Source organism: Numenius arquata, chromosome 3, assembly GCF_964106895.1.
Source record: "Numenius arquata chromosome 3, bNumArq3.hap1.1, whole genome shotgun sequence".
NCBI lineage: Eukaryota > Metazoa > Chordata > Aves > Charadriiformes > Scolopacidae > Numenius > Numenius arquata.
In genome coordinates this window covers 18,506,134-18,530,032 of record NC_133578.1, presented here as the reverse complement: position 1 = coordinate 18,530,032, position 23,899 = coordinate 18,506,134, and the positions used below count along the sequence as shown (strand labels likewise).

Genomic DNA, 23,899 nt, shown 5'->3' with positions numbered 1-23,899 from the left:
TGAGACCTATCTGACACTGACGCAAACGTCTGCTCGCTGTGAATATTATCTCTGGGCAGCGAAAGCACTGAGACGTCTGGAATGCGAGGACTGCAAGGACAGTGTGGTGTGGGGGGGGATGGCGCTTGCTGGGGAGGGGATGCTACTGGGGGCAGTGGGTGCGTGGGGCTGAGGAGACTGGGCTGCAGGCAGGGTGCTGCCAGGAATGTTTTCTTATACTGGCAGGGATGGAGGGGCACCCTGGGTGAGCTTTGCTGTTGCCAGTGCTGGGTGCCCCCCATGGTGGAGGACCTGCAGATCTGGGGCTTCTGAAAGGACAGTGGGAGGTGGCAGCAGCTGTGCGCAGCAGGGACATCTGGGCAGGGACCCCCTGCAAGGCCCCTGTTGGGGGGGCATTTTGGGGGTCGGCAGGCAGGGCACCCTCCTGCCAGGGATGGCTGGGACACATCAGGGTCATGGGGCAGCCAGGATGTGAGGATAGGGGCCTGGGGATGGCAGGCTGGAGAATGGGGGGCTGTGGCATCTCCAGGGCAGCCTGGAGGCTGACGAGGTCCTGGGACCATGAAGCAGGAAGGATGGCAAGAGTTTCCCGCACTGCCTGGGGCTGAGGGAGGCTGGACCAGCTTCAGGAGAAGAGGAGGAGAAGGAAGAGATGAGGCAGAGCCTGGCCAGCTTAAGACCCCATGGCAGAGCCAGGAGAAGGATGCCATGGTGGTGTTCAGGCTGGCTGGCCAAAGGCTGGCTCCTGGGCCAGGAGGGGCACAGGCAGTGGGGGGACTCAGTGTGTCCTGCCCTTCCTCCCACCACTGCCTGTGGGGACACTGCCAGGCATCCCCCCATCCAGCCGCCCTGCCTGCAGGATGGTGGGCAGCCTCCACACCCCTCCGCTCCTCCTGCAGCCCCACATGCCACACAGCATGGCCTGTTTGGCACATCCCATCCCCTGCAGCCTGGCATCTCGTGCAGCATCTGGTGCGGCACATCCCACCCTGTGCACCGTGTCCTGTCCTACTGTAGCCTGGTGACCCATGCCATGCACTCCGTGCCGTGAGGTGTGTTGCCTCCTGCTGCCGGCTGACCCGGCATGGAGGCATGGCCGGGTTTGTAGCACACCAGGACCCCGGAGATGGGGTGCTGCCTGCCCACTCCGGGCCGGGTGGCTCCCACCGGGCTGCTATACATAGTCCAGCCCTGCCCCGGCGAGGCGCTGAATGGAGCAGGCTCAGTCTTATCAACCCAGCGTGTCATCAGAGGGTATTTTTGGGGACAGCAGCTGCAGGCGTTTGTAACGGTTGGTCCCTGCGCGCTTACACCCAGGAGCGGAGCTGGGGGAAGTGGCAGGAGCTGGTGCCGGCACTGGTAGACACAGGGGAAAGGCAGCGGAGCGAGGTGCGTGCGTGGGGCAGAGGAATGGGCTGTGGGGCTGGATGGGGCAGGGTGATGGGGGAAAGGGGTGGTTGAAGGGGGCAGCGGGATGGCCGAGCTATCCGGGCTATGTGGGTCTGTGGGTGCTGTCGTGGGGTGGCCCGTGTGTCTGGGAAAGCGGCCGGGGAGGTGGCTCTGAATGGATGCACCGTCCCCGGGGCAGGGGTGTGGGAGGAGAAGCTGACCCTTGTCCCTGCCGCTCCTCAGGGACTGGACCTCTCCCATCGTCCCCTCTGGCTCCTTCAGGGAATATTTTGGTTTCTCTTTCGCCTGCCCTGCCAGAGGGAGGCCAGAGACTCTGCACCAGCCCCAGACACGGTGTGGGCAGAGGCCGGGTGCGCTCACCCAGGGGAGGCATGGAGCACCCAGCCCCACTCCTGCCCATGACCGTGAGCGCAGTTACCCACAGTGCTGGGGATGGAGGCAGAGCCCTCCAAGAGCGGGACCCCTCTCCTCAGCCTTCCCTCTGTGCCTGGGGCTGATTATTTCCAGCCATGGCTCTCAGCACCCAAGGGCTGGATCCTGCCTGTGGGACCACACTCTGGAGAGGGACCTGTTCCTGTGGGAGCCCCACTTTTCCCCATGGCAGGGCCCTGGGTGGTGACCAGTGGGTACAGGGGGGTGCCTTGCCTCTCTGAGTCCTGGAGGAAGCGCCTGGATCGGGCTGGGTGCCTCCTGCCTGCGACAGCCCCGTATCAGCACCTGCCTGCTGAGCCAGCCCAGATGCTGCAGGAATGCGGCTCTGCCACCACCCGATACTGCAGGAATGCCCGGCGGGTGGGGAAGGGGCGGGCTTGGGCGGTCCTCCCTCGGCCATCCCTGTCCCCAGCACCCAGCCAGCAGCTGCTCCCCATCTAGGCCGGGGTCCCCCGCTCCCGGAGCTGGGGTCCTCTCTGTGATCCTTAGGCAGGCAGCCTGGGCTCTGGGTGCTCTGGCCCCTCGGGGTGCAAAGAGTTGCCTTTTGTCACCTCTTCTGCTGCTGTTGGGCTGAGAAATGGGTGTTTTGGGCTGAGATGAGAGTGTATCCAGTAGGGTAGGGATTCTCAGAGTGACGCTCCTGCAGCTTGGGCTTGATGCTGGGGGCTTCTCTTTGGGAAGGGGGGTCCCTCCCAGCAGTGCTCTATGCCAGCCCCTTTGCCAAAGCTTGAGCCCCCACCCCATTGGTTTTGATGTATCCCCACCCAGGCTGATGGTCCCGCTGCTGCCCTGGCCAGCCTCCTTCTGTGACCCTGGGAAGGCAGTGATGGAGGGGTTCGGGGGAGCCCCCAGATTCCTGGCCTATCCACGTGCCTTCACGGTACAAAGTGGCTCTGACGCGGTCCTGAGCTGCCAGATCACAGGCGACCCCCAGCCGAGCATCCTCTGGGAGAAAGACAAGACCCCGATTGAGCCCTCGGGCCGCTTTCATGTGGAGGCCAAGGGGGACCTGTACAGCCTGCTGGTGTCCTGTGCCACCCCTCAAGACAGCGGGCTCTACATCTGCAAAGCCAAGAACAGCGTTGGTGAGACCTATGCTGCTGCCACACTCAAGGTGGAGGCGGGGGAGCCCTTGCAGGAGGATGGATGCTCAGGTGGCGAGGTGCCCACCTTCCTTGTGGCCCCTTCATCCACGCGGGTGTGCCGGGGGGAGGACGTGATGTTCACCTGCAGGGTGTCCGGTCAGCCCTGCCCGGTGCTGGAGTGGGAGAAGGACGGGCGCAAGCTCTCGGACCTCTTTGAGAGCAGCCACTTTGCGGTGGGGAAGGAGCTGGAGGACTGGCACTTTCTGAAGCTGTTTGGCACCCGGCCCCCGGACGGGGGGGTGTATGTGTGCCGGGCACGCAGCGGCTCCCGGGAGGCCCTGGCTGCTGCCGTGCTCCTGGTTGAACCCCGGGCACCGCCGGAGGGGCTCCCCAATGGCTCTCCTGCTGATGGCCCCCAGCTGCTGGCGGAGCGGCAGCAGCGGCAACGGCAGCATGTGGCAAGACGGCACACAGGACCAGACACCCGGGTGCCCAACGGCACAGTGTCAGCCGGGGTGCTGGGGGCCAAGGCATTCACCGTGAGCGCGGGAAAGCACGCCAAATTTCGTTGCTACGTCACTGGCAAGCCCAAGCCGGAGATCATCTGGCAGAAGGATGGTGAGCCCCTCGTCCCTGGCCGCAGGCACCTCGTCTATGAGGACCGTGAGGGCTACTTCATCCTCAAGGTGCTGTACTGCAAACCCCAGGACCAGGGGCTGTACATCTGCACTGCGTCCAACACTGCCGGCCGGACCCTCAGCGCAGTGCAGCTCCAGGTGAAAGGTAGGAACATGCCCAAGTGCTGCCAGGTGCCACCAGGCACTGGTGGGGGAGGAGGTCCAGGGCTTTTCATCTGGCAGGGATGCATCTGTGTGTGAGCACAGCATCCCTGGGCTCCCTCCTGCCCTTTGCAGCTGGGGTCATCCCAGGCTCCTCCAGACAGAGCTGTGGGATGGAAGCTGGGGATGCTGACCTCCCCTGGGGATCTGTGTCCCCCTCTGCGCCCCTCTCTCCTCACAAGCAGAGAGGTGGTGTCTCTGGAGGGCTGTGGGTGTCCAGCCACGAGCAGGGAGGGGGGACAGTGCCTTGGTGACAAATTCCCCTTGAGTGCCGAGTGGTTTTGGCAGGCAGCCCTGCAGGGCTTGGCTCCAAGTGTCTGCACTGGTGGCAGCCCTGTCCCCCAGAGCCGCCCTGCCAGCTGGGGACAGCCCGTGGCTGGGGTGACCCAGCACCTGGTGCATCCCCTGCTGGCACACTGCTGCTCCCCTCTCCCTCCTCTCCGCTGAGATGGCTTCCACAGGGTGCTGGTGTGCATGTTCCTATGTCCCCCAAAACTCCCTGCTGAGATGCTGGGAGCATTGCTGGGTGTCCCCAGCCCATGCCCTGGTTCCCCCCACTCTGGGGAATGTGCATCCTGGGGGTATTGCCCATCCCACAGGAGCTGAAGAGGAGAGGGGCAGAGAAGGGCCAAGGGCTTGGCACTTTTCATGAGCTGGGAGAGTCCTGAGCAAAGTGCTGCCAGTGGGTGCCGTGCCCCACTCACCCCCCCCAGTGCCCATCTCTCCCGGTGGCAGAGCACCGGCTGCGGTTCCAGGTGCAGCTGATGGATGTGGAGGTGGCAGAGCGGGAGGATGCTGTGCTGGAGTGCCAGGTGCCACTGGAGACCATCCCCACTGCCTGGTACCTGGAGGACAGGGAACTGCAGCCCAGCCACAAGTATGTGATGGAGGAGCGAGGTGTGGTGCGGCGCCTGACCATCCGCGACGCCCGCACCGATGACGACGGCATCTACCTCTGCCAGATGAAGGACAAGGGGCGCAGCATCGCCGAGGTCTCCGTCCGAGGTGGGAAGCAGGTCTCCGGCAGTACAGCTTTTCCTTCCTGTCCCCCTCCATTCTCCCCACCACCCCCAGCATCTCCCCTCCCACTGTTTGGCCATGATGCCTGCTGGCTGTGGTCCCTCCTTGACCTTCTCCTCTCTCCCATCTCGAGGAGCCCAGCCCACTCCCCAGCACCCTGTCCAGCCCTCATCTCTTTTCGTAGGGGTGATCACGAAGCGGCTGCCACGGAAGCTGGACGTGATGGAAGGAGAGAACGCAGTTTTCTGTGTGGAGACGCGGGAGGCGTTGGAGGGGATCTGCTGGAGCCGGGATGGGCTGCAGCTGCGGGAGTCGCCCCGCACTGTGCTGAAGAGCTTTGGCAGGACACACCTCCTGGTGCTGGTGCACGTCACCCGCCAGGACGCGGGCATCATCTCCTTTGCTGTTGGGGAATCGCAGACGTCCTCCCAGCTCCGGGTCAAGTGTAAGCACCAGGCTCGGAGGGGCCTCACATCCTCCTTCCTGCCCTTTCATGGGGGACTGACATGGGGAAAGAAATGGGATGGGCACCCACGGTGCTGGGAATATGATGCTGCAGTGGCTTTTGGGGGAAGTGGGCTTTTAGCAGGGCTCCAAGGCCTCAGGCTCGCTGGCACTCACAGACCCCTGTCACCAGCATCGTGCTTCACGGGAGTAAGGCCATCCTCTCCATCAGAGGGAGCCTGTTTCTCTGCTTCCCCAGAGAAACAAGCTGTGTAGCCCCACTCAGCCATAATGCCACCCCGCCAGGAGCCTCTCCGCCATCCCCAAGGAGGCAACCCAGGCTGTGACTTGCAGGTGTGAAGCGTGACCCCCCAAGTGCGCCGGTGGCAGCTGAGATGAGCCTGGCGGAGAGCAACGCGGCCCTGCTGACCTGGTGCCCCGCTCCCGACGCCCACCTCCGGCCCCCCGGCCGCTACCTGCTGGAGCGGCGGGAGGTGGCCGGGGGCGAGTGGGTGCAGTGCCTCGCCACCGACCTGCCCGGCCGCGTGCGGGTGCTGGGCGACAGCGTGCCCCGCGAGGCCGACTACTGCTTCCGCGTCTGTGCCGCTAACGAGCACGGCCGGAGCAGCCCCGTGGAGTTCCCTGGCTCCGTGCATCTCGGTGAGGGTGCCAAGCTGGGACACCCCCCCCCCCCTCCAGGACCTGGCTCTCCCCAGCCAGGACATTGTGCCACAGCACACTGCTGGCCGGTGCCACTGGGGCTGAGTCTGGCTGTGCTCCAGCCCCGGCAGCTCGCCTGGAGAGGGGTCTGCAGGACGTGCGGGTGCGGGATGGCGAGGACGCACGGTTCTCCCTGGAGCTGTCGGCTGCAGTGCAGGGCACCTGGTTCCTCAACGGCACCAGGCTGGGCGAGGAGGAGGAGGAGGAGGGGGATGCTGCAGGCGGCCGGTGCAGCGTGCAGCGCCGCAGGACCGAGCACTCGCTGCTGATCCGGGGAGCGCGGCTGGCTGAGAGTGGGGCCCAGGTCACCTTCGTGTCCGGCAGCGTGCGGGACTCGGCCACGCTGCACGTACAGGGTGAGCAGTGTCCTGCCTGGAGAAGAGCAGCAGGGGCTCTCGTGCTGGAGGATGCTTCTCACCCTTCTGCGATGTCTCTCAGCCCCGCAGGTCCGCATCACCCCGGTGCCCGAGGCTGAGCGGCTCCGGGAGGTGTCGACGGGGCTGCCTGTGCTGCTGGAGTGCCAGGTGTCCCCCCCGGATGCCCCCGTCCGCTGGCTGAAGGACGGTGAGGCCGTGCCCCTGGATGATGTTATTGCAGTTCAGGCAGAGGGCTGTGTGAGGAGGCTGCTCCTCCGCTCGGCGGGTCCCTCGGACACCGGTGTGTACACCTGCGATGCCAGGGATGATGCTGTGAGCTTCGTGGTGACCGTGACCGGTGAGCTGGGCACCGCATGTGAGACCCCACCTCCTAACAGCAGTGCCCCTGCCCCTCTTCTTGCCCCAGTGATGGGGCAGAAAGCTGCCGTCAGTCAAGTGCCTGTGCTGAGCCCCTCCATGTGCCCCCGGCAGAGGCGCCAGTGAGGATCGTTGGCTCCAATGAGGAGGCCCCCCATGCCTACATGGCCGGGCAGCGTGTGGAGCTGTGGTGCCAGCTGTCCCGTCCAGAGGCCCTGGTGCGCTGGTACAAGGACGGGGAGGAGGTGGAGGAGAGTGAGAACCTGGTGCTGGAGCAGGAGGGGCCGCGGTGCCGGCTGGTGCTGCCCTGTGCCCGGCCGCAGGATGCGGGGGAGTTCGTCTGCGACGCTGGCGGGGACTCCATCTTCTACACCATCACCGTGGCAGGTGGGTGCGATGCAGGTGGACTTGTGGGATCACCTCCTGGGGGGCTTTCTTCCATAGTGCGGGGTGCTGCAGCACGGGTCACTGTCAGTATCACTGCTCTGGGGTTGGGATGCTTGTCAGAGATGCTCTTGCCAGATCCTCACCAGCAGGTCGGTCAGTTGGGGCAGCTCTGGTGCATAAAACCACCCAAACTGACTGGCAAAGGGGACCACTTGCGCTGCCAGTCTGAAATGCTCAGGCACCCAAGGGCACCCAACATCTCCATGCTAGGGTGTTTGCCGGACCTCTGCCATGGCCAGTAAACAAGCCCTCCTCCAGGGTCCTAAAAATAGTGTGCCCAGCACCTGGCGTGGGGTCACTTGCAGTCAGACATCGTTCTGATGGACAGTGTTAATTACTGACCTGAAAATTAGCGGTTGCCTGGATACCGATGATTGGGCGGTGTTTGCTGGGTGCGAGGGAGGACGGCGTCCCGCGGCGGCTGCCCCGGCCGTGGAGCGGCTGCTGGTGTGGCCGGCTGGCAGAGGATAATGAAAGCTGAAAGCGAGCGAAAGACTTCCCCTTGCTGGCCCCAAAACCCACAATCCCACAACCACAGGAAGGCGACCAGGGGCAGAGGTAAAGCCCGGTTAAAAGGCTGCATGACCGCAGCGGTAAAGCCTCTTCACGGTGTTAATACGTGGCAAAGGGCCAAAGTTGACGGCAGAGGATGTAGGAGTGAAGATGAGATGAGTGATAAGAGATATTTGAAGAGTCAGTGAAATGGTGACCGCCAAGCGGGTGAAGAAAGGAGGGTTTTGGTGTGATGAAGGCAAAATCGGCAGGGGGAAGGACAGGCAGCGTGTGCTCTGGGCAGAGGCAGGAGGCACCGTCCGCCCCGCAGGAGTGCGGGGCATGGAGAGCTCAGCTTCCCTGGGATGGGAGGGGGAAACACCATCTGCTGAAGCTCAGGCTTTCAGCTGAGCAGCTTTGCATAACTTAGATGGAAGGGTCTTAGAGAGGCTGGCTCGGTTCGATCGAGACTCGGCGATTGGTGTCACCGGTGGGACTCAGTGCGGGTGCCAGGAAGCTCAGGCTGGCACCCCTCTGACAGGAGCTCCGGGCTGGCTCCTGCAGTCAGCACTGCTGTGGCACGCTTGGGTTTCCCTGAGGCATCCCAGCTATCCCCAGGGGCGGCTGCAACATGGAGTCTGTCTGCCTCTGGGTTTTCCAGCAGCTGCCGAGTGCCGGGGCTCCCTTGGAGCCGGCAGCGGGGCTGGGGCCAGAGCAGGTCTGCCCGCTGAGGGCTGGCACATGGCCCCCTCCTCACTTCAGTCCTGTTCAACATCTCCAGCCTTACTTCAGCAATGTGATTGCTTTTAGCAGGTCCAGGGAGACAGGCAGCCGCTGAGCGTTTGATCAGGGAGCGGGGCGGACGCAGGCTCAGCATGATGCGGGTTGAGTGCTGCAAAGTGGCGCCGCGCTGCTCTGGCACACTGCGGGGCTGCGGTGTGCTGCTGAGCCCGGGCATCGCGGCTGGAGACTGTCTGGGAAGTTTGCAACCCGGACGCCCAGCACGGATGCCCAGCATGGGGCAGCTGCGGGCCGTGAGAAGGGCAGGTCGCTGCTCGGCCACCAGTGTGCCCTGGTGTCGGCTGTGCCCCATGCCCACCAGGAGCCACGGGCTGACTGGCCACTATAGCACAGTCTGGGCCAGCTACAGCCCACTGCAACACACGTGGCTGTGCAGGCAGTGTTGGCTGCTGCAGGCAGGGGCCACATCCTGACCTTCTCCCAGGGTAGAGCAGAGCTGGTCACTTCATGCTTGTACTGGGAGCCTCTCTGGCTTTAGGGGTCCAGATTCAAGTCAGGGAGGTATAAACAGTGGCACACATTTTGTGTATAACCCATTAATGGTGGTGTTCAGCAAGCACTGTGATCTGGCGTGGTGTCCCGGGTCCCAGTGAGCCGGAGGGATGGGGATGCTGGCCACAAGCGAGCCACATGCCTGTGCTGCAGTGTGAGCAAGTGCCAAGGACTGAGCCGAGACAGAAGCACCAGGCAGGGACTCAGTGGCCTCCGAAACAGGGACACGGGTGAAGGGATGGGCACCCCCTGGCAGGGCAGCCACAGGGGCCAGTGTTGGCATCACAGATGGCAGTTAGCAGTGCTGGGGCTCTCTAATGAGGCACTTGCTTACCTGCATGCCCCATCTGTGTCCCTCAGCTGTGTCCTGGCGCAGAGCAGGGCAGGCACCGTGGGAGCTGGGGCACGGCAGTGATTTATGGCCAGGCGGGAAGCCAGGTGCTCCTGCCAGGTGTGAGAGATGCCAGGTGTGAGAGCAGGAGCCCTGGGCAGGGCAGTCCAGCACTTGTGCTATGTGGGATGTGGATGAGGTGGTGCTTTAAACCCAAGGAGCCAGTGAAGCCATCACTCCATGCAGGGCTGTGACTGCCACCATCACCTGCTCTGGTTTTTACATCCCGGCTGAGCTCATCCATGTCTCTCCCTGACAGAGGCACCAGTGAGGATCGTTGGCTCCAACGAGGAGGCCCCCCATGCCTACACAGCCGGGCAGCGTGTGGAGCTGTGGTGCCAGCTGTCCCATCCAGAGGCCCCGGTGCACTGGTACAAGGATGGGGAGGAGGTGGAGGAGAGTGAGAACCTGGTGCTGGAGCAGGAGGGGCCGTGGTGCCGGCTTGTGTTGCCCTGTGCCCGGCTGCAGGACGCAGGGGAGTTCGTCTGTGATGCTGGGGGAGACTCTGTCTTCTACACCGTCACCGTGGCAGGTGGGTGCGGTGCACAGCTATGGCCCTCTCCCCCTTCTCCCTCTGTCCTGTCTCCCTGCTCTTGCTGCCATCCCACCAGCAGCTGCAGCATCTTGGCTGCCCCACTCCTCCTCACAAGTGGCTCCTTGCCCATGCCTCTGGGCTGGAGGGGGATGTAGGCAGGGGCAGGTTGGTGGCTCTGCCTCCTCCTAAAGCCCTGTGCTGTGCTGTCCCTCCGTACCCTAGGGGACAGCCACGCTGCCTGCCCATGGGTTATGCCACCTCGCACCCTAGCCCTGCTGCTCCCTTGCCTTTCAGCAACCAGCGCCGCAGGGCTGGGATGACCCTGGCTGCTGATCCCAGAGCAGGCAGGATGGAGGCCAAGTGACACAGGGTCTTGGTCCTTTTAGCCCCACAGGTCCACATCACACCAGTGCCTGAGGCACAGCAGCTCCAGGAGGTGCTGGCAGGGCTGCCTGTGCTGCTGGAGTGCCAGGTGTCCCCTCCAGATACGCCTGTCCACTGGCTGAAGGATGGTGAGGCTGTGGTCCCCACCAAGGTCCTGGCCATTTGCTCGGAGGGATGCTCACGGAGGCTGCACATCCCAGCAGCTGCGCCATCTGACTCGGGGACATACACCTGCGATGCCGGGGACAATGCCACCAGCTTTAGGGTGACCGTGAATGGTGAGCTGCTTGGGGGGTGCCCATCCTCCTGCAGGGCTCACCCACCACCACGGCTGAGACCTGCCACATGTCCCCTGCCAGAGGCCCCAGTGAGGATTGTCAGCTCCAACAAGGAGGCACCTCATGCCTACGTGGCCGGGCAGCGCGTGGAGCTGTGGTGCCAGCTGTCCCACCTGGTGGCCCCAGTGCGCTGGTACAAGGATGGGAAGGAGGTGGAGGAGAGTGAGAACCTGGTGCTGGAGCAGGAGGGGACACGGTGCCGGCTGGTGCTGCCCTGTGCCCAGCTGCAGGACACGGGGGAGTTCATCTGCGATGCCAAGGACGCATCTCTCTCCTTCCACATCTTGGTGGCAGGTTGGTGGCACAGCAGGGATGTCCTGCTGGGAAGGGCAGCACTGCCCCAGCTCTGTGCCATGGGGTCACCGGCACTGCTCCCTGCCCTGAACATCCCAGGGGAGGGGATGTAGCTGCATGACCCAGGGGCTGGTGGGTGCCTCCTCCAGCTGTGCTGGGCTGGCACCGTGTGCCCACCGTCCCTGCCCTCGAGCAGCTCCTGCCCCTTTGCACTAGGGTGAGGGGCTGTAACATCTCCACAGCCCCAGGGGGACAGGGATGCAGGTGACAGTATGTAGGGACAGCAGAGCCAGGAGTGATGCAGAGAGCAGGTCTCACACCCTTCCTCCACATCCCTGGCAGAGCCACCGGTGAGGATTCTGCACCCTCCACAGCGCTCGCTGGAGCTGCCGGTGCAGGCACCAGGGCGCGTGGAGCTGAGGTGCCAGGTCTCTGTGCCGGACGCTCCCGTGCGCTGGTTCAAGGACGGACTGGAGGTGGATGAGACTGACAACCTGCTGCTGCTGGAGGAGGGGGCCTGGCGCTGCCTCCTCATCCCCAGGAGCAGCGCGGAGGACACGGGCGAGTACATCTGCGAGAGCAAGGATGAGGCCGTCTCCTTCGACGTCAAGGTGTCAGGTCAGTGGGGAGGAGGAGCAGGAACACACTGACAGGGCTTTGGCCACAGGGTCTTTCCCAGTCTGGGCGAGGGGGACCAGCTTCTCTGTAGTGATGGAGCTGGTGAGTGCCCACCTCCTGGGTGCTGGGCCAGCCAGCATGGGTGCTCACCTTGGGCTGGCAGTAGAGGTGTCCTCAGGACCGTGTTGTCTCTGCATTGCTCTGCATCATGGCTATGCTGTCCTCACAGAGCTGCCAGTGAGGATCCTGCAGCCCCTTAGACCTCCTCCTGTCGTGACGGTGTTCCTGGGAGAGACGGTGACGCTGGGCTGTGAGCTGTCCCGTGCAGATGCATCTGTGTGCTGGGCCAAGGAGGGCATCAGGCTGGAGGCTGGGGGCAGCCTGGTCCTGGAGGAGGAGGGTGCCCACCGTCGCCTGCTCATCCCTGCCGCTCAAGCTGAGCACTCTGGAAAATACATCTGTGATGCTGCCGATGACACAGTGACCTTCACTGTCCAAGTGTTGGGTGAGCAAGAGGATGGGGGAGAGCCTGGTGGGGGGATGTTGGGTGCACAGACCCCAGAGACCCCACCTCTGTTGGTGTTGGGTGCTGCAGACCCACTGGTCAGGATCCTGGAGAGGGACGTCCTGCCGACCCACCGGCATTGCCAGGCCATGGAGGACCTGGTGCTGGAGGTGCACCTCTCGCACACCCATGGGGAGGTGAAGTGGTACAAGGATGGGGAGAAGCTGCAGGACACGGGGCATGTGCGGCTGGAGGAGGACGGGGCACGCCGGTCCCTCGTCGTCCTGGGCACCACAGTCAGGGATGCAGGGGAGTATCTCTGTGACACCGGGGATGACAGCATCATCTTCTTCGTCACTGTGGAAGGTGAGTGGGAGGTCCCAGAGGGGATGGCCAGTGGGGTGAGGACTGAAATGAGTCCCTGGCTGCTGCCAGGCTGGGTGGCAGCAAGCATTGGGACGCTGGTGGGGGACACAGGGATCAGGCTGCACCCATGCGGGGGCTCTGTGGAAACCTCTGCACTGCCCAGCTGCAGCCAGAGGAGGTCTGGACACAATCCGGCCATTGCAGCACCCGGCAGAGGCTGCTGCTCCCATGGTGACAGCCCATCTCTCCAGTCCCAGAGCCACCTGTGACCATTGTGGGCAGCACGGGCACCGTAGAGCATCGCTGTCTGGTGGCTGGGGAGGACCTGGTGCTGGCTTGTGAGCTCTCCCGTCCTGACGCCACCGTGCACTGGCTCCGGGATGGCCAGGAGGTGCAGCTGGATGAGCGGGTGCAGGTCAAGGCCCATGGGGTGCTGCGGCAGCTCACCATCCATGGGGCACAGCCCAGTGACTCAGGGTGCTACGTCTGCGACACTGCCAGCGACCGTGTGGTGATGAGCGTGGAGGTGTCGGGTGAGCCAGCAGGAGCTCAGCACCCTGGGGACCCCCAGCATGGTGGGATGGTGCCACAGTCCTGGGTGAGGAGAGGGGATGCCTCTGTGACCCCCGCTGATGGCAGAGGCCAGGGTGGCAACATGGGAGGGGAGGGTGGGAGTCCTGTCCCCAGCCCTGCAGGAGCCGTTGGTCAGAAAGGGACATGTCAGGGTCGTGGCGAGACATATCCCTTCCGCCTCCCCCAGCCAGGAGCTGGTTAAATTTAGCCTTGGCCGGCCCCCAGGCGCCAGTCCTCCTGCTTTGGATGCCAAGGGCTGAGCCCAGCCCAGACCCTTATCAGCTGGAGATGGAGGACTGGGCAGGGTGGGAGAGGGCCTGATTCAGGCGGATGTCCTGGCTCCCCAGCAAGGTGCTCAAGATGGGAAACACACCAAAATTAATGGCCCCAACCCAGCAGCTGAGCTGCCTCTGCAGGGAGGGATGCAGGAATGATGGGTTCTGCTGCCGTCCCTGCCTGGAGCCCCTTCCCCGAGGGGATCCTGAGCTGCCAGACCCCACCAGCCTGCACCACCAGGACCCCAGGCTGGTGCCACTGGGACCCCTAGACAGCCCCACAGCACTCCCCACCCACTCACAGCATCCTGCAGCTGGATGCACCGTGACCTCCATCAGCCCCACAGCCCTCCTACCACTCGATGACCCACTGTGGGCATCGCCGCCTCTCCACTCGCAGCGGTCCCATCCCTGCATTGCCCAACACCATGGGGACACCCCTGAGCCCTGCCATGTCTCCCCATGACCCCCAGCCCAGCCTGTGCGCATTGTCAACAAGGAGGAGGCTCAGAGCCCGCTGGAGGTGCTGGAGGGGGAGAGTGTGACGCTGGTGGCCCGGCTGATCCCGGAGACAGCGGTGGTGCATTGGCAGAAGGACGGACAGATGCTGCGCTCGGGTGGGCGGCTGCTGGTGTGCAGCGAGGGCCCCGCACGCAGCCTCACCATCAAGCAAACGGAGCTGGGTGATGGTGGCATCTTCCTCTGTGACGCTGGTGACGACGAGGTGTATTTCACACTGCACGTGAAAGGTGAGCCTGGAGGTGTTCCTCACCCATGTCAGAAATGGTCCCCTGCCCCAAGCTGCGATGCTTCCTGCCCCCATCCCACACCGGTGCCACCGGCCGGGTCACGGCTGAGCCTGGTGCTCCCCTGGCACAGAGGCGCCTGTGCTGTTCGTGAACAAACGGGAGGAGCGGGAGAAGCTGCTGGTGCTGGAAGGTGGCAGCGCCGTCCTCTCTGCTGTCACCTCCTCGGAGCGAGCCGATGTCACCTGGCTGGGCCCACAGCAGGCGGTGGTGGCCGGTGAGCGCTGCGAGCTGCGGCGGGACGGCCGCGTACACAGCCTCATCCTCTGCAACGTGGCCAAGGAGGATGCCGGCATCTACACCTGCCTCTCCCCCCACGACCAGATGCAGTTTGACGTGAGCGTCCGAGGTGGGTGGCAGGGGGGGGCAATGGGGGAGCCCGGGGACCCCCCCCACCCCCAGCGGTGGCAGTGGGTGCCGATGCAGGTGTTTTGGCCATGCAGAGCTGCAGGTGAAGTTCCTGCGTGGGCTGTCGGACGTGCGAGCGCGGCAGGGCGAACGGGCGGTGCTGTGGTGCGAGCTCTGCAAGGCGCGGGGCGACGTGGTGTGGAGGAAGGACGGGCGGGCGCTGGCGCCCGGCCCCCGCCGGCAGATGATGGTGGAGGGGCGAGAGCGCTCGCTGGTGCTCAGCCGCGTGGAGCCTGAGGATGCCGGCGAGTACTGCTGCGAGTCCAACGACGACAGGACGCTGGCGATGCTGACGGTGCAGGGTGAGCTGTGCCCAAGGCTTGGCCACCACCTCGGGGATCCCTGTGCCATGGGGGTGGTGGGAAAGCTGGGCATGGCCATGGCAGGGGGGGTGCGGGGATGCTGAGCAGCTCTGCAGAATGCGGGGTCCTCAGTGCTGTGCCCCGACTCCCTGGCTGTAGTCCCCAGGGTGGTAGAGATCATCACGGAGCTCCAGAACCTGACGGTGCTGGAGGGGGAGGATGCCACCTTCAAGTGCCTGGTGTCCCCCGAGGATGTGGCTGTGACCTGGCAGCTGAATGGCCAGCCTGTGGTCCCCAGCGAGCGGCTGCTGGTGACAAGGAGTGGGTTGTGCCACAACCTCACCCTCCGGCAGTGCCAGCCGGGTGACGCGGGTACCGTGATGGCCAACGTCGAGGGGCTGGTGACCACAGCTCGGCTGAGCGTGCAAGGTGAGGGGGAAGGAGCCGGCCGGGGCACAGCCCAGGGCACAGCCCCGGGGCCAGCGGCTGACCCGGCACATGGGCCGTGCAGAGGCGCAGGTGCTGTTCGTGCGGAAGCTGCGGGACGTGGTGGTGGCGGAGGAGCAGGGGGACGCGTGCCTGGAGGTGGAGGTGAGCCACGAGGCTGCTGAGGTGCAGTGGCTGAAGCAGGGCGTCCTCCTCCAGCCGGGCAGCAAGTACCAGCTGGAGGAGTCGGGGTGCCGGCGCACCCTCACCATCCGCTGCCTCGGCCCCGCCGACCATGGCACCTACCGCTGCGAGAGCCTGCATGACCGCACGCAGGCCAAGCTCTGCGTGGAGCGTGAGTACCATGCTGGGGACGGGGATGGGGACAGGGATGGGGATGGGGAGGGCATCCATCTGCTGAAACCGCACTGCAGGCTGGAGGAGGGAGTGTGGGCAAGAGCTGGTATGTGGCTGGAAGGGGTGGTGGAGCAGAGAGGTGAGTGTGGGGGTCAGGGATGGGCAAGGGTGGGAGCCTGGTAAAAAGGGCTGGATTTAGGGGATCGCTCCAACAAGCACAGACTGGGGAGCGGGGGTCTCTGTGGTGGAGCAGACACCCGCTCGAGGACATGGGTCTCTTGCAGCCCGGAAGGTGTCGATCCGGACACCGTTGGTAGATGTGGAGACCTTTGAGAAGGAGACAGCCACCTTCCACCTGGAGCTATCTCACCCCGGTGTGCCTGGGGTCTGGACGCGGGATGGCATCCGGGTGAAGCCCAGTGGCACATGCCGGATCAGTGCCACGGGCTGCGGGCACAGCCTGACGCTGGAGCGGCTGGCGCTGGAGGACTCGGGCACCGTCACCTTCACTGCTGACACCCTACGCTGCAGCGCCCGCCTGCTTGTGCAGGGTAGGGTCACCGGGGCAGGCTTGGGAGGGCATGTGGCACTGGTGCTGCCTGTCCTGTGGCCTTTTGGTCCTGGGGAATGAGCTGGGCCACTCCAGGCACATTGTACAGTCTCCCCCTGTCCCCTGGGAGGGGATGTAAACCTAGCAGTGGGGACCTCCTGGCCAGGATCTGGGTCCATAGCCAGCTGGGATACCATTGATGAGTGCTTGCCCATGGTGGTGCCCTGGAAAGTGCCACCCCTGCCACATGCTGAGATGCTCCAGGCACAGCTCCCCATCCCCGCAGCCCCAAGCTCATGTCTTTCCCCTACCAAACCTTCCTGTCCTGTGTCCTACCCCCTAAGAGCCTCCAGTCACTATGGTGAGGGTCCCGCGGGACCTGGGTGTCCTGGAGACAGGGGTCGCCAGCTTCGAGTGCGAGCTGTCTCGCCCCAGCGCGGAGGTGAAGTGGTTCAAGGTGAGGGTTTGTCCCAATCCCCCCCAGCAGCACCCAGCCACATCCTCCTTGCTGCTTCGCCCCCCCCCCCGGCTGCTGCCCTCCCTGCTGGGGCTGCGGACAGAGGATGGGGGGGGCCATAGGGGGGGCAAAGCAGTGGGGTGCTGCCTGCTTGCACCCCTGAGTGCGCTCTCCCCGGGCAGGACGGGCAGGAGCTGCGGCCGGGGCCCCACTGCCGCATCTACTCAGCGGGTCGGCGCCGCATCCTGCAGCTGAGCCACTGCGAGCTGGCCGACGCGGGCACCTACACCTGCGATGCGGGCGACTGCCGGGCCTCCGCCACGCTGCACGTCCAGGGTACAGCCTCCCAGCTCCTGGGGGCACGCACACCCCCAAACCCTGCACCCCCTGCATCCCTTCACCCTCGGCCACCCTGGCACCCTGCCCCTCGCCTGCAGAGCGCCAGGTCCACATCGTGCAGGACCTGCAGGACGCCCAGGTGCGGGAGGGTGACAACGCCATCTTCACCTGCGAGGCATCGCATGGGGACGTGAGGGGCGAATGGTTCCGGGACAGGGAGAAAATCAAGGTTTCCAGCACAGTGAAGATACGGCAAGAAGGTGTGGGTGCAGGTGGCCCCACAACTGGTTTGGGGCTGGGAAGGGGCAAATTCAAGCAAGGGGAGTTTGTGTGGACACCATGGGTGCCCATCACCGTGCCCTTGAGCCAGCCTCTCCCTGCCCAGGGACCCGTCATTTCCTGCTGTTCTGCGGCGTGCGCCCCGAGGACGCGGGACTCATCCGCTTCTCGGCTGGGACGGCCACCTCGGAGGCCAGTCTGCAGGTGGAAGGTACCAGTGTGGGGTGCGAGGGCTGGCCGGGCTCCAGCAGCAGGGCTGGGGTGCACCAGAGTCAGCTTGTGGGGTCCCCATGGGAGCCCACTCACCCCACGGTGCCGATGGCTCCCCCCTGCCCGCCAGCGCTGCCCATCCGCATCGTGAAGCCCCTGCGGGACAAGACGGTGCTGGCGCGGCACAAGGCGACGCTGGAGTGCACCGTGTCCCACGCCCGGGGCCGGGTGCGCTGGCTCCGTGGGGACACCGAGATCTTTGCCGGGGACAAGTACGAGATCTGCAACCTGGACTGCTACCGCACGCTCATCATCCACCGCGTGGGCCCGGAGGACGAGGACTCGTACACCTGCGATGCCTTCGATGACCGCTCCACCGCCCGGCTCCTCGTGGAGGGTGAGGGGGCACCTGGGGGGGACACCATTGGGCGGCTGGTGGTGCTGCCATGCCTCACAGTGGAGGGACATTGGGGGCGCTCTCCCCACACTCCACTGCTTGCAAGGGTCTGAGTGCTGAGGTGGGGGGAGCAGGCTGGATATGGCACCAGGGGTAAGTGCCCCCCTTGGCTGGGACACCCCCTTCTGGGTGCCCCACTAGCTCCAGGGATGCTGCAGCTCTCCCTGACTCCCACTGTCCCCACAGGGAGCTAGAAACCAGGATGCAGTGCCCAGGGGCTGCACATAGACAGACGGATGCTGCTGCTGGGAGATGGGGTCATGCTTTCCCTGGGATGTAAGGACACACGGACACCATCCCCAGCCTGCTCTGGCCTCAGGGCTCTGCATTAAACAGCATTTTTTTCTGACATGGCTTCTTCCACCCCAGTGAGTCGGGGTCCCGTTAGGAGAAGGGTTGGTGGCACCACTCTGCATCCCATCCAGCATCCCCAGGGAGCCCAGCCCTCGGGCCCCCCGGCCTCGTCCCTGCCCCCATCCCCACACGCAGGGCTCCGAAAGGCTCTTTACTGTGTGGCCGTGGCCTCAGCAGTGTTTGGCACATTTACAAAAGAGACTGAAAAGGGGGATGGCGGCGCGGCGCTGCGGGGACAGGGGCGCCTGGCAGAAACATGCAGTTCCCGGGGCAGCGGGGCCAGCCGGGCTGGGTTGGAGGGGGCTCCCAAAGCAGGGGGGCACCCCAGTCCAGCCTCGGCACCATCCTGCCTGCTTGGCCGTGGGGAAGTCCTGGCTCACTCCGTAATAAATTAATACAAATCACAGCAAGAGAAATATATACAAGGCGGGAGCCTCCGCCTGCAGCGGTGCTCTGGGCAGGGGCTCCTGCCCTGCCCCAGCCAGAGGCTCAGCTTCATCCCAGGGTCCCCCACCAGCCACTATAAAATCCAGTCGCCAGGAAAACAGCGACGGCCTCTGACGCTGCAGGGGTCCCCGCGTCCCTGAGGCAGCCCAGCCTCTGCCCAAAGGCTGGATCCAGTATCCTGTCTCCCATTAAAACGTGTTGGGGGGGATGCATGCGGTGCACCCGGCCAGTGCAGCTCCTGCTGGACAGGCACCACTTGCCAGCATCACCCCAGGAACCACCTGGCCCTGGCAGCCTCTGTCCCAGGACCACCCCGGTCCAGCTCGGAAAAAGGGGGTGAGGCAAGCTCCTCTGGGAGGCAGGGAGGGTGGCTAGGGCAGGGGGACCTTCTGAGGAGGCAGGTTTTGGGAAGCGCTACCTGGGAGCTGCTCTCAGGACCAGGGTGGGATGGGGCACACATGCTCAGGGGAGCCCCTGGCAGGGGCAAGGGCTGTGGGACCTGCTCTTTGAGGAAGGGACGTGGGGCACAGGCACTTGGGGAGATACTGGGGGATGCGATGGGGTGGGAGCAGGCACGGGGAGCTGCTTTCAGGGAAGCGGGGGCTCAAATATGGGGAGGACAATGTTGGGATGCAGGATGAGCGTGCCTGGGCCATGGGGAAACACGCAGCAGTGGGGGTTCAGGGACCCCCCCTGCCCCAGCAGAGCCGCTCACACCACGTGTCCATGGGTGCTGGTGTCCCCGGTCCTGGGGCTGAGTCCCTGCCGGAGGGCTCCCCCCAGCACCTCCGGGGCCTGTGGGCAGCTGGGGATTGCCCCGCCAAGTCCCACGTGTCCCCAGGAAGGGTCTCCATCCACAGCCCCGAGGCGCGCATGGCCGCCCGGGGCCGAGGGCACAGCCCCGCCTGTCCCAGGGGGTCTGTCGGAGCAGGCTGGGGTGCTGGTGTTGCTCGAGGTCACTGGGTTGGCTTATACCCGCACGGCGGGGCCGGAGCCCGTGGTGAGGGGCACGGTGGAGCTGCAGTCATAGTCCAGGTCCACCACAGCGTGGGAGCTGGCGATGAGGCTGTTCAGGGACGGTCCCGTCTGCCGCTCTCGGAAACTCTGGATGTAGCTCTGCTCGAAAGAGAGGGGACAGAAAGTGAGGGGGGCTCTGCTCCTGGCCCCCTCCATCCCACCCCACCCCACCCCAAACTCTGCAACAGCCCACCAGAAACAGGCCTGCGCAATCCCACCCACCCCAGTTCTCGGGCCTCCTAGGGGCTGGCCACAGGAAGGTGCACAGCCCTGTCCCTTCCCTGGTGCACAGCCCATGTGTCACACCTCACCCAATGCCTCTTTCTACTGCGGCTGCAGCACTTTTGGCCATCAGTTTACATTAGCTTACAAAGGCTGAAGTGCTCTGTGGTGGGCATGTCCCAGCTCAGCCCTTCCTGAGCTGCCTGGTCACCAGGAAGCCCCAGCCTTGGGGAGCTCGGATGGTGGCTGGTCCCCGGGCACCTCTCCGCGCCCCAGCCCACCCACACGGAGAAGGAAGGGCCACAGAGGCCAGGGGAGATCTCTACCCTGGGTGCGGGACTCACGGGGGAGAGCACGTCCCCATCGAAGCGGCGCACGGGATTGGGCTTGCGGCGGTAGGCGGGCTCGGGTGGGTGGGCTTTGTGCTGGTGGGGTGGCGGGTGGTGGGGTCTCCGCTTCTTCTTCTTCTCCTTTCGGTCCTCCCGCTGCTTGATGCGCATCAGCTGCACGCGGCGCTGCTGCCGGCTGATGATCACTGCGGGGTAGAGGGGTCTGTGAGCACCATGGAGCACCCCAAAATACTCCCCGCACCCAAATCAGCCCAGCTTTGTGCACCCAGGCCTCCCCTTGAGTGCTGTGCCCCCCTAGAGCCCTGAACCCCTTCTCCGTTCAGACAAACCAGGTGCTGAGAACCTCTGCCCCAGTCCCTCCAGCTCCCGCACCCACCCCGTGCTGCGTCCATCTCCCCCAGCCCCCACACACCTTCTGTGTGGGAGTATCCCTCAGCTGTGACCTTCCACTGGACCAGGACGCCCAGCATGGTGAGGAGCGGCCAGACACCCAGGATAACCCAGCTGTACCAGCACACGGGGCGAGCAGGGGCCACCTTGATGCGCTCGTAGATGTACTGCACCAGGAGGAAGAGCTCGATGAAGTAGTCGACGGTGACGGTCATGATGGCGCTGCCAAAGACGGCAGTGGAGAGGGTGGTGAAGAAGCGCTGCCACTGCAGAGTGAGGACAGCGAACAGCATCCCCACACCCAGGAGCAACGCGATGGGGATCCACACCGTCGGCGGGTGGTAGAACTGCTCCATCACCACCAGTGTGGCCACCGCCAGCAGTAGCCCCAGGAGCAGCCCCACCATGAAGAGGCCGACGCTGCGCACCAGCATGGTGACCAGCCCACACAGGACCCCGATGCCCAGCCCGATGCCCACCGAGGCCTCCACGCTCAGCTGCGTGTCCAGCACCCGCTCCTTATAGCACAGCATGAAGATGATGATGGAGCCGAACATCAGCCCCGTCAGGAACATGACGGCCTTGAAGCAGCGGTAGCCTGTGGAGAGACCACTACAGTCAGGGGGTAGATGGCCAACACCCCCCTGGGTTCCCCTTGCCCTTCTCCCTGCTTGCTCCACCAGCTGCTGGGCTGGCCTGGCTCACCGAAGAAGCAGTAGATGATGCCGAAGAGGCAGCACATGGCGCACACCACCGAGGGCACCACCTGGTAGCGACGCTCGATTTCCTGCTGGCAGCTGTGCGCCCACTCCTGGCCCGGCTCGTGCGGCAGCAGCTTGAACCGCAGCGTCTGCACAGTTGCAGTCATGGCTCTGGGGACTCCCGGGAGAGGTATCAAAATCTCCGCTCCTGCCCCATGGCTCGCCGGCAAAATTGCGCCCAGGCACCCACCCTGGCTGCTGAGAGAGAGAAAAAGGGGATGGAGGCACCGCTGGCACGTGCCTGTTGGTGATGACCACCACTCAGCACCCAGAGGCCGGAAAAAAACCTCCGGCCCCTCACTACCTGAGTGGGAAGGAAGGGAATGGGGGAACAGCCTCATCCACGGGGGCTGTGGGGGCACAGACTGTCACCCAACGGATGGCTGCAGGGATGCACCGTCCCCAGGGAGCCTGCCCGCGCCCCCAGGGAGCTTCACTACTGGGACACAGCACTTTATAATTTGTCTGCGGCTTCAATTTCCTGCCCCTGGCTCTCCGGCGCCCTTTCCCTGCTCGATTAAAGGGAGACTTCCACTACCTGGTATTTTCTGCCTGTGAAGTAATTATGCTTGGTAATTAAGTCACCCCTCAGTCTTCTATTTTTATAGGCTAAACAGATTGAGCTCTTAAAGCTTGTACTCCAAGGCATTTTCTCCAATCCTCTAATCATATTTCTGGCTATTTTTCATCCCTGCTCTAGCTCCCAGTGTCCTTGTGAAAACAAAGCAGGCTCCTACGCTGGATCCAGCCCTCCCACGCCGACCCACGGAACCAGAGGGGGACTGGCCCTCGCTGGCGCTGCCCCTTACCCAAGGGCTCACCCGTAATGCCACGGCCGTGCCGGGATGCCGAACAGGCGGTCACCGGGCCCCCTGCAGTGCCCACGCAGACGGAGGGGTCATAATCCCCTGCAAAGACTGATCCAGCTCCAGCTTAAACCTAATTACAGTGGCCGTCTGCCCACTCCCACCTGGAGCCAGTTCCAGCATCCCTTTGCTCCCCTGGTCCCTTTCTGGGCTCAGTTGGTTTAGGACGGGTTTATTGTCACCATGCCAGCGCCAGTCCTTCCAAGTGCCACATTAAAGCAGCTGGCTCAGGACAGTTAACAAAACCAGTGCACTGAGAAGGAGATGGCAAGAGGGTTGCAGTCATGGCTCCCCACTGCCCAGCACCTCGCTGCTGCCCGGGCCGGGCTCCGCCAGCACCTCTTCCCCCACCACCAGCCCCCTCCCTCTCTCCGTCTGGGGAGGGAAACACCAGCCAGGCCAAATCCCCCAGGGAAGCCGAGCACAGCGCCTAATCCTGGGGAAGGAAGCAGGCAGGCAGGGAGTGGGTAGCCGAGCGCTGGGCCCCTGCCCGCCCTGCCTGAGCCCTCCAGGAGGGGGAGGGATGCTAAGCAGGATTGGACTTTAACCGGGGAGCCCAGGAGCGACGCGTCGGCCCTGGCTGCCCCGGCGGGGATGGGGGGATGCCGTGCGGGGTGAAAGCGGGGCTCTGCCGGCCGGCCGCGCCGAGGGGGCCGGGGATGGGGCATGGCACGGCCGGCTGGCCGGTGTGGGCATGGTGAGGCGAGGCGTGGCGTGGCGCGGCGTGGGACAGCTGGCAGAGCAGCGAGGCGCTGCTCTCCGCCCCTCCACCCGCACCATGCCGGTGCCGGGGCATCGGGGAAGGGTCGCCTGGGAAAACCCGTCTCCGGCAGGGTTGCAGGCAGCGTTGCAGGCAGCGTTGCAGGCAGCTGCCGGCGCCCATTGGCGCGGGCACTGTTGCTAGGGGAGCCCAGCGCCTGCTCATTGGCGCCGGGACTTACCCACCTGCTGCCGCCCTCCCCGCCGCCCCGGGCCCCCCGCCGCGGCCTGCCCCGGGCCCCCCGCCCTCCCTGCCCCGTAGTGCACAGCGCGGCGGGGGCCCGGGGGCCGCGCTCGGGGCCCGGCCCCACCAGGCCGCGCTCCCCTCACCCCACCGGGCCGGCCCCACTGCCCCTCGCCGGGGCTGCCGGGCCCGGGGCCGGCGGGGCGGGCGCGGCGTTGCTAAGCGACGGCCGCAAGGGCCGCCGGGCCGCGGGGCCGCTCCGCCCCTCTCTTTGTTCGGGGCGGGGGTCCCGGGGGCTCCCCACCGGGCTCCGCACGCCCGTCTCGACCACCGCGCTCTACTCCTCGGGACGGCAGGGGGGAGCCCAGGAGCTCGGTGCCCGAGTGCTTCCCCCCTAGGGGCCCGGCGCGCCCCCCGACCGCCGGACCCTCCACGTGGTGCCCCCGACCCCCCGCAGCCCCTGCCCCGCCCGCTCCCACCTGCGCTCCCGGCCCCGCAGCGGCGGCGGCCCCGCGGCGGCGCCCGGCGCTCCCGGCCCCGGCCCCCGCGCATGCCGGCGGGGCGGCCCCGCCGCCCGGTGCTGAGCGGACAGCTCCGCCTGACGTCACCGCGCTGCGTCACCGCGACGTTCGGGGGGCGGGGCCTCTCCTCTGAGGGGGCGGGGCTTTACGGGGAGGGGGCGGGGCTTATCGAGGGGGCGGGGCCGGCACCGGGCCGTGGTCCGGGCCGTGCACCGGGGTGTGCCCCGGGCAGTGCACCTGGT

At 65.1% G+C, this 23,899-nt stretch overlaps 2 protein-coding genes across 2 annotated transcripts; one reads left to right on the top strand and one right to left on the bottom strand.

Annotated features, from left to right (window-relative positions):
- The first annotated feature begins 2,668 nt into the window (after positions 1-2,668).
- On the top strand, positions 2,669-18,134 carry OBSL1 (obscurin like cytoskeletal adaptor 1). Its single transcript, XM_074145710.1, has 21 exons — positions 2,669-3,710; positions 4,502-4,771; positions 4,971-5,231; positions 5,621-5,890; positions 6,022-6,306; positions 6,389-6,664; positions 6,799-7,071; positions 9,567-9,839; positions 10,328-10,858; positions 11,201-11,476; positions 11,706-11,981; positions 12,072-12,347; positions 14,871-15,140; positions 15,223-15,492; positions 15,779-16,045; positions 16,389-16,501; positions 16,684-16,837; positions 16,939-17,100; positions 17,226-17,330; positions 17,460-17,726; positions 17,973-18,134. The coding sequence occupies exons 1-21, from the start codon at positions 2,669-2,671 to the stop codon at positions 17,978-17,980; spliced, it is 5,925 nt and encodes a 1,974-aa protein (XP_074001811.1). The 3' UTR covers positions 17,981-18,134.
- A 1,422-nt stretch (positions 18,135-19,556) lies between these two features.
- TMEM198 (transmembrane protein 198) lies at positions 19,557-21,455 on the bottom strand. The gene is made up of 4 exons (XM_074145171.1): positions 21,272-21,455; positions 20,589-21,164; positions 20,171-20,361; positions 19,557-19,703 (listed from the first exon to the last, which is right to left on the bottom strand). The coding sequence occupies exons 1-4, from the start codon at positions 21,432-21,434 to the stop codon at positions 19,557-19,559; spliced, it is 1,077 nt and encodes a 358-aa protein (XP_074001272.1). The 5' UTR covers positions 21,435-21,455.
- Between the last annotated feature and the right edge of the window lie 2,444 nt (positions 21,456-23,899).